A 9,273-nucleotide genomic window follows, 5' to 3' on the forward strand; every position below is an offset into this window, starting at 1 on the left:
GTGTGACAGAGGTTTTCAGATTGGAGCTTTGTCTTGGTGACACTGCGGGGGGTCAGGACCCAATCATATCTGTGGCTGTGATCAGGTGACACAGTGACCTGAACTTGGAGACGTGGGAGTTTGAATGAGGGAGGAGAGGAACGTCTGAGCAGGAGGACAACGGAGGATGGATGGTGAAACAGTGAGAAGCAGGAAGAGGAAGATGAAGAAGAGGGTGAGGGAGTCTGTCCTGATGGCTGCTGTTCGATGAGGCCAAACCCAAAACATGACCTCCAGCAGGTCCACCAGGGAATCCTGAACCTACAGGTCCACCAGAGAACCCTGGACCTACAGGTCCACCAGAGAACCCTGGACCTACAGGTCCACCAGAGAACCCTAGACCCACAGGTCCACCACTTGCACCTGGTCCTCCTAACAGCTGACAGCAGGTTCTCAGTGGGCACATGACAGGTGTGAAGGAGCCTGGAGGTGAATGGTGGACCTTCTACTGGTGCAGTCTTCCTGACATGGAGGGAACTGGAATCACTGAGTGGCCTTCACACACTCTCCACAGAACATAGTGTGTGTGTGTGTGTGTGTGTGTGTGTGTGTGTGTGTGTGTGTGTGTGTGTGTGTGTGTGTGTGTGTGTGTGTGTGTGTGTGTGTGTGTGTGTGTGTGTGTGTGTGTGTGTGTGTGTGTGTGTGTGTGTGTGGTGTGTTGTGTCTGTCAGTAACATGATAGAGTGTGTGACCTGGGAAGTGGAAGCGGTGGTGGGCGTCCTGTTGGGCGGGGTCCGATGGGGGGGTGCTGCTGTCCAGGGGGGGGTTGCTCAGGTGGGAATGTGCTGGCGAGGAGGCTGTGGAGGACGTGGCTGAAGATGGGTTGCTGCTGGAGTCCACCTGCGTTAAGTTAGGGGCAGGCTCCTGCTGACACACACACACACACACACACACACACACACACACTGATGAGGTGGACTACACAGCAGTGTGTTGAAGACTGAACGTGGACCAACCTTTCTGGCTGTGGCCTTCGGTAACGTTCTGAACTGCAGCGGGATCTTTGCTGTGTGATCAATACGATTATTGATGTCTGATGGCACCGACTCCGCCCGGCGCATCGCTGGCACTAGAGGAACCATGAAAACACAGGTTTAACTAAATCACACTGAGGGAGGTGAACAACAACCCCATACAGAACTACTCCAGAACATTAAGAGACGTGATATAATATTAATCACAAGCTGCAACATGAAATGGAAGCGGCGCTAGCTTACATGTGAGGAACGAGATCCGACATGAGGGCGCGTCTCTGGTGCATTTGTTGTGGCACTTTAACCTGTGAACACAAGCAGGAAGCTGATGGTACTGCATGAACGACCAGTCAGAGCACAGGTCAGGACTAAATCCACTTACTTGCAGTGTTTGCACTTGACACCGAACATCATGCCCTTAGAACAGACTTGACACACCTGGGACAGCCAGGACTTGGTGGAAAACCTGTAGAGAAGACAGAAGTCGTGCTTAAAACAGTTCGGCTGACGCCACCGGCCGTAACGGTCCTGCACCGCCCTCCCCTCCAGCCTACTGGAACTCTGATTTATCAAATCATTTGTTAGTCATGCTACAAGCTGCACCCAATAAATTAAATCAGAGAGGATGATGGGAGTTCCGCCTTGAATTCAGCATGGGTGCAAAATAAAGACACAATTCTCTAAAGTCATGAACCTGAGGATTTCCAGTAGGTGTTGTCTTCAGAACTTAACAACACCTATAGGAAGAAATGGCTGGAATCCATTAGCATAGCTTTACACAGATATAGCCTTGTGTTAGCATAGCGTTAGACAGCTACAGCCTTATATTAGCATAGTTTTATATAGCTATAGCCTTTCTAGCAGGAAACCGTGGAAATTCCACAATAAAACAATAATATCAGAAAAAAAATGTATTGGTATTATAAACCAAGCGCATTGAAAAATCAACTTGAAGTTTTCAAGTGAGCTCATTCAAATAAATAGGTGGTGAGATATTAGCATAGCTTTATACAGCTATAGTTTAATACTACCATAGCCATATGAACAAAACCCATCATCACTAAGATTAGCCAAACACACTTGTAAAGGATGACAAAGGTGTTCCTGACCTGTGAGTGACCTCCAGGCCGATGTCCCTCCTCTGCGTCTGAGGAGACCGTCCATACATGAGCAGATCTGTGTGCCGCATCAGGAGAGACACAATGAGTGAGGAGACGTAGTAGGGCACGTTTAGTAGAAGTAGTAGGACTAGTACGGTAGCAGTAGTAGCACTAGTGTAGTAGCAGTGGTAGGACTAGTATAGTAGCACAAGTAGGACTAGGGTAGTCGCAGTAGTAGGACTGGCATAGTAGCAGTAGTAGGACTAGTATAGTAGCAGTAGTAGGACTAGTATAGTAGCAGTAGTAGGACAAGTATAGTAGCTGTTGTAGGACTAGTATAATAGCAGTTGTAGGACTAGTACAGTAGCAGGGTGTGATAGCAGTAGTAGGACTGGTATAGTAGCAGCAATAGAACTAGTGTAGTCGCAGTAATAGGACTGGTATAGTAGAAGTAGTAGGACTAGTGTAGTAGCAGTGGTAGGACTAGTATAGTAGCAGTAGGAATGGTGTGATAGCAGTAGTAGAACTAGTATAGTAGCAGCAGTAGGCCTAGTGTAGTCGCAGTAGTAGGACTGGTATAGTAGCAGTAGTAGAACTAGTATAGTAGCAGGCGTAGGACTAGTATAGCAACAGTAGGGTTGTATAGTAGCAGTAGTAGTAGTAGTGTAGTAGCAGTAGTAAGACACGTACTGTATAGTAGCAGTAGTAGGACTAGTGTGGTAGTAGTAGGAATAGTATAGTTGCAGTAGTATGAATAGTGTAATAGCAGTTGTAGGACTAGTATAGTAGCAGCAGTACTGCTGTAGTAGCAGTTTTAGGACTAGTATAGTAGCAGCAGTAGGACTAGTGTGGTCACAGTAGTAGAACTGCTTTGGTAGCAGTAGTAGGACTAGTATAGTAGCAGTAGGACTGGTACATTTATAGTCCTCCTCCACTTCACTGATGACCACTTAGTAGTTCTGCTGGATGAGGTCCACTGTTCCTGCAGTAGGTTGAAGTCCTGCCCTACCTCAGGTGGCTCATGCCTCCTCTGAAACATCAGATTCATTCGGTCACCTGACCCAGGAGGGCGGGTCAAAGCAGGACTCCTGATGTTCTCACTCTCATCTCACTGACTTTGTATTTACAACACTAGAGGAAACCAAACGGGGGCAGCGTATGAGGCTCACTGTTCAGCAAGGGGGGGTTCGCCGTCATCGTGTATGGGGCCGAAACTGGAACCGGGCCAGGCGACGCCAGGGCAGAGTCATCACAGCTCCTCCCACAACCGTTGATGTTGACGGCGTTGGAGCCCCTGTTCTTCCTACAGGCCCTGCAGGAACAGACGATGATGTCAGACGCGGTTCCACCTTTCCTCTATGTCTGTACATGTCAGTGAGCACGCGACTCAGGGACGGGATGACCAGCTGGAGGACGTCTGTACTGACGTCTGTGATCACACAGCTAACCTTCAACAAGACGAGCATGTCTGTTTCAGGAGGACCACCCACCTGTCTCAGGGACAGGGGCATCTGACTGGCTGGTGTCACCTGGTCAAGACACGCCAGAATAATTGTAGGAACTACAACTAGGTTATGAGCTAGGCTTACGATGCCTTATAAGCACTTGGTCACAGTCCTTGCAGTTAATAAACATGTTATTGACTAAGGATGAGGGACAACACAACTGGTTTCAGATCAGCATCTGAACTTAAACTACATCCATGTGTTCAGTTTGTCTCTGAATCTGTTTCAGGACGAATATAGGAAGTTTGTTTGACGACGTGTCTCTGATCTCATTCTGGCCTTGTTCAGACTGGTCGCCAAAACCCCATTTTTAGCCCATCCAGATTGATATCAGACGTTGCGACTGTCGCAATTATATGACCTCACACATTACACACGCTGAACGACGCCTCCGCCCATATGTCATTGTTACGGCAATCTGTCAGATCGGCCAATAACGTGTCCCAGTCTGAACAGAGCGAGATCGCATCTGGTCTTTTTAAAAACATTGTGGACGATCAGCCCTAAGAATCGGATATGAAAGGAAATCTGATTGATATCCGATATTTGAAACCCTTGGTTCGTTTCAGTATTGGATGGAAGTGTTTGGTGCTCATGTCTGACTCTGAAGCTGTCCCTGAATTCATGGATTAGAACCTCAACCCTTCTGCACCTGCGTGTCAACTACAGACTGTTGTCTCTGGAACCCACTTGTGTGCTGCTGGGTCCTCGAGGCGATGTGATAGTGGTGGCTCCTGGCTTTTGCCCCTGGTCAGTAGGATGTTGGGGAGGAGCTGCAGCAGTTTGTTGGAGGGCAGTGGGTGTGTCTGGGAGGGCTTGAGGGGGCGTGTCCTCGATGCGATGCTCAGCTCCAGGGCGAAGGTGTCGCTCATTTCCTCCGTAGACATTTGAGGTATCTGGTCTCGTGAACAAGGCATCACCGATAGGGAGATGGAACGGCCATGGACACTGGGGGGTGGCATCGGGGCAGAAGGGCTGCTGGGGTCAGGGGCGGGGCTAACCAAAGAGACGGCGCCACCGTCCAGATGAGGCCCCGGGCAGAAGGGGTCAGAGGTCTCTGCTGGAGGACAAATGAAAAATATTATCATCCATCTATCATCCATCCAACCCTCCATCCACCACCCTGCGGGTTACAGGGCTGCTGGAGCCTATTCCAGCTGGCTATGGATGAGAGGTGGGGTACACCCTGGATAAGACACCAGGTCAATGTGGTGCCAATGTATAATCAATGTCATTAAATTAAGGTAAAGAATCCATTCAGTCAGTTTCTGACTGTATTTCCAGGGACACTAAATCCTCTGTATGATTAAAATAAAAGCCTCCGTGCCTCATAACTATTTGATCATCTGGTTCTGTCGTCATTAAATTCATTTTCTTCATAAAAAAAACTTTTAAATTGTTTTAACGAATGCAGTTGTTGTGATTTGTTAGCATAACTAGCACAATCTGTCCTACGTGAATGGATCCTCAACAGTATGGCAGATGTTTTCAAGTTCATTGATGTTTTGGTCTGAACCCATACTCATTCCAAAGTGGCGTCTTTACTCGGGGTGTTTCCCAACACATGCTGACGGGTGTATCTGATCCCAGCATGCAGAGCAGCCGGTCTGCTGGTTCACCTGATTCACTGGCGCTCTTCAGACAGGAGAGGGCAGAGCTGACACCAGAAGCGTCCTCTGAGGTGAGGACCAGGCGTCTCATGGTGTCCTGGGGTTCAGAGGTCTGCAGCCGGACCGCCGCTGGTTCTCCTGCTCCAGCCTGGGGGGACAAGGTGCACACCGTCTTCAACCCAAAGACAAAGCTGCTGTCTGCACATCCAATACATGGTGTGTTGTAATTGTCAGTGTTTCTGTGTTCGTCCGTTCGTTTGTTCGTCCGTTCATTCTTATGTTACCCAAATATCTTTGCCACCGTTGCAGATAGAAAGATGAAACTAAAAGCACATTACTTGGGCAGCAAAGGGGATGAAAATACGATAATGACCTTGACCTTGAGAAGACTAAGTCAAGGTCAAATTTAAACTTTTGTACACTCAGGAACCTGATAAGAAACAAGAGGGAGAAGGCCAGTGTAAGACCATAGATCAAAGCTTTGATCTACCTATGCACTAGCTTTAATCTATGGTCAAAGCTTGTGCTTTGACCATAGATCACCTCTAGATTACTATCAGAAGTGACCTACTAAGCCATTTCCTGTGCTCAACAGAGGAGCGTCAGGTGTCTGAGGGAATGTGGATTACGACCCATTATTTTGCCTGAAGGAAGTCGCGCCCACTCAGCCCACGTGTTCCTGGATATTCTACCACCAGGAAAACATGTTCAGTAAAAACGTGGAAAGAAGAAGCTGTAACCCCCAGCTTTGTCCTGAGAAACGGGTTGAACAGACCACAGGTAACCAGGGAGACGTGGCCCCACCCACTCAGGAGACAGGAAGTTCACACTAGTTCAAGTCCCTGGCAAGGCTTCCAATGGTGTGTCCTCTGAGAGCAACAACAAGCAGAAGAAAAAGGGAAAAAGACAGACACTAACTTTCCTGTACTGAGCGACAACGCGCTCAACAGTTACAACGAGTCACGTCATAAATGAGCCACAGTTCATATTTGACCCGTTGAACACGTCCCGTCTTCATGAGGCTAACAGCTAGCTAACAACCTCAGAGCGATCGGCTCCACAATGCAGCAGTTGGCTGAAATGTTGGAGAAAGGAAGAAGCACACTGTTAGAATTCCACCATCAAACACACATTTCTATAATGCATCTGAAGTTTGATGTAATACCCAGAGAGACACATTTAATCCTCAGCATACACGTCATGTCATGTAAAGCTGATGAAACATGGATGCTGGCTGCTCCTCGGCCAGCGGTCAGTCTTGAGCTGAGGTCTGGACGAGCAGCTGGTTGTTCCTGATGGAACTTTGAACCCTTACAGTTCTGCTCTATGCATTCATTCACGTTGGCTGGTCTGAACATTTCACACCACTGAAGTGTCAGAAAATCTCTGTCAGACATGCTTCAACCGAGTTCATACAAGTCAGGAAGGGAAACGTTGGCTCTGATGGAATTGATGTTTTTTTGGATCTGTCGAAGCGCTGGAAATAACAGAGATCCACAAGATTCATCATCAAATAAAAAATGTGTGTGTGTTTCCAACAGGATGCTGGATTAGAGTCCAAATCCAGATTCTCAGCCTGTGTTTTACGCTGATGACGTCACTAGAGTCTTCCTCCAGAAGCAGCACCGTCAGGGATCACACACTAGCATAACATGATGAAATTCTTCAGATGTGAAGAAGAACTTTGGTTCACATTTCGCTCAAGCTGGACGATCCAGAGGTTTTTACAGCCTGGAATAATAAAATACGACACAATGGCATGAACTTCACTGAGATGTGATGGTCATAAAGCAGGTCTCTGCAGAGATGTCATGGTATTCTTATCAGTTTTGTGTCTTAAATGCAAGAACCAGTGTTCACAGATTGAAGCTTGGAGAACAAAAGGTGAGTGGATAAGACCAACAAGCAAAACAAATATGAGAAGTAAAGAACACAGTAAGAAGCCAAATTAGAACCATCTGTGGAACACCACCTCAGAGCCAGATGGAGTTTAAATGTGCATCACTATCAGGTGTTTCCTCTGAAGGCTCCTCCAGCAGACCCAGTAGGACCATCACCAGGAGGTGGTGGTCCTCCTGAAAATAGCAAACCCAGGCGATCTGGTAGAGGAATCCATACAAGAAGGTGTCTGCCCAGTATCTCGTCCAGGGTGTACCCCGCCGAATGCCCAGAGTCAGCTGGAGAGACACACCACCCCCACACAGGGTGAGTACTTATGGAGAATGAACGATTGAGTGAATCCGTTTGGTCTCTGGGTTAAACACGCCTCTAAACTGATGAAAATGTTCTTTATATTATGCTACTTTTTTAAACCATTTCGTCCATTAAATCAAAGTTACAATCAGAAATCATTTGATGAGGACTTGTAAAGCCGAGTGTCTTCAAGAGAAGAGGACTCGTCAAAGTAAACATCATCAAAACACGAGGACTCGTCAAACTGAACGTCAAGAGATGAGGACTCGTCAAACTGAACGTCAACAAATTCTGGACTCTGCACTGCAAAGGACTTCTCGTCTTCATCATCTTGTCTTTGTACTTGAGCTCCTTCTTGGTAGGGGCCCCCAACTCAACCCCGCTGGGAGACTCAAATGAGTTAGACTGTTAGGAACAGGTTTGTGACACAGATGCTTTGTAAAGCGGACGCATACCAATACCTGGGCAGTGCCTGGGCATGCCTCGGTGTTTACAGGTGACGAAAGCATGAAAAGACAGGAAGGACAGACAACGAGACACGGAAAAGAAGGACAGGGAAGAAAAGAGGCTTCATGGAGGTCAAGCACATGTTTAACATGACCTCTTTTACAAGCTAACAGGCAATGAACAACTGAAAACACACACACATACACACACACACACACAGACTCACACACACACACTCACACACACCTACACTCAATAACAACACACACTGTTACTATACAGAGCAGCAGTGGGTTGTTCCTTAACACTCCTGTCCAACAAGGAAATAGAGCAGCACCTCTCTCACCGTCACACACACAGAGACACATGGACAGCGTCCTCTCGCCTACATTACCATGCCATCTACAGCGTCTGCTGACCACCGGCGCTCCTGCTCTCATAGTCCCAGCACCGTTTGGAATAGTCCCTGAGAGCAGCGGGCTGTTGGGAAACACATTGACATGGAGCCAGGGACTCTTCCAAGAGCTCTTATCACACTCCCTGTTTTCCTCCTCCCTCTTTCTGACATTCCCTCCCCCTTCCTCTCAGCAGATAGTTGGCTGGCTGTCCGTCTTCCCGACAAGCCAAAACTGTGCATCAGCAACTGGTGGCAGCTGTCCGTGAACAACTCCCCTCCTGCACTCCCTCTGACAAAGCAAGGACTTCAGTTTCACTGTTGTTTGTGTGGGTTTTATTGTTTTACAGTCCAGCAGCTGAGCTTCGGCTTTGTGAGCTTGTCTCTAAATACAGTCACCGAGAGTGACTAGTTGAGCCTTTAGTTACATTAGCTTTAGAGTGTCCTTCAGAAAAAGCTGTGACTTCTAGAGGTGTCTGAAGCACCATTCAAACCTCACAGGAACTCTTTCCAGTCCTCTGTAGACCTACATGCCTTATGTTCCTTCTTTCTATCCAAAGCCTCGCTTTGAAGCCAAGATGGTACCGAGAGGCGAGGGGGAAGATGAGGGAGTGAAGGGTTTGGGTCGGGACGCAGTATGCAATTTCCTCCGGGATTAATAAAGTATCTATCTATCTATCTATCTATCAGTAGGAAAGCTGAGTTACAGTTAATCTGATGACAAAACTGGAATCATCTGGCTCCAAATGACCACATCTGATAACTCTAAATGTGAAAATTTGTTGATGTGGATTATTAGTCTAAATAAACAGGACATATAATTTCACCTTAAAGTTTAAGTTGCTTTGTCTTCCAATAATTATGCTGAGTTGACACAACTAAAGCAGAACTGCTGCTGATACTAAACACCAAGCCTGGGTCCGAATCATCTGAGATGCTGAGAACAGTGTAAATGAAGAGAGATTGAAATCATTTACAGATGCTCTGTTTGCTGACAACCGTTGATAACAA

General features: G+C 47.2%; 1 protein-coding gene across 4 annotated transcripts in view; it reads right to left on the minus strand.

The window, feature by feature from the left end:
- Window positions 1-8,419, minus strand: part of LOC137596873 (kinase suppressor of Ras 1-like) — a 15,250-nt gene extending 6,831 nt beyond the window's left edge. The window contains exons 1-9 of one of the 4 annotated variants that reach the window (XM_068317658.1): window positions 8,263-8,419; window positions 5,238-5,376; window positions 4,309-4,675; window positions 3,283-3,425; window positions 2,123-2,189; window positions 1,396-1,479; window positions 1,257-1,318; window positions 996-1,108; window positions 732-906 (exon numbers count right to left, since the gene is read on the minus strand). In XM_068317658.1, the coding sequence (XP_068173759.1) occupies window positions 732-906; window positions 996-1,108; window positions 1,257-1,318; window positions 1,396-1,479; window positions 2,123-2,189; window positions 3,283-3,425; window positions 4,309-4,675; window positions 5,238-5,376; window positions 8,263-8,265 (1,153 nt within the window). In that variant the 5' untranslated portion in view covers window positions 8,266-8,419. Of the gene's footprint in view, window positions 1-731; window positions 907-995; window positions 1,109-1,256; window positions 1,319-1,395; window positions 1,480-2,122; window positions 2,190-3,282; window positions 3,426-4,308; window positions 4,679-5,237; window positions 5,377-8,214 lie in introns of all 4 variants that reach the window. The other 3 variants (XM_068317657.1, XM_068317656.1, XM_068317659.1) reach the window with 3 other exon arrangements.
- Window positions 8,420-9,273: the final 854 nt, after the last annotated feature.

This window comes from Antennarius striatus, chromosome 6 (genome assembly GCF_040054535.1).
Source record: "Antennarius striatus isolate MH-2024 chromosome 6, ASM4005453v1, whole genome shotgun sequence".
Taxonomy (NCBI): domain Eukaryota; kingdom Metazoa; phylum Chordata; class Actinopteri; order Lophiiformes; family Antennariidae; genus Antennarius; species Antennarius striatus.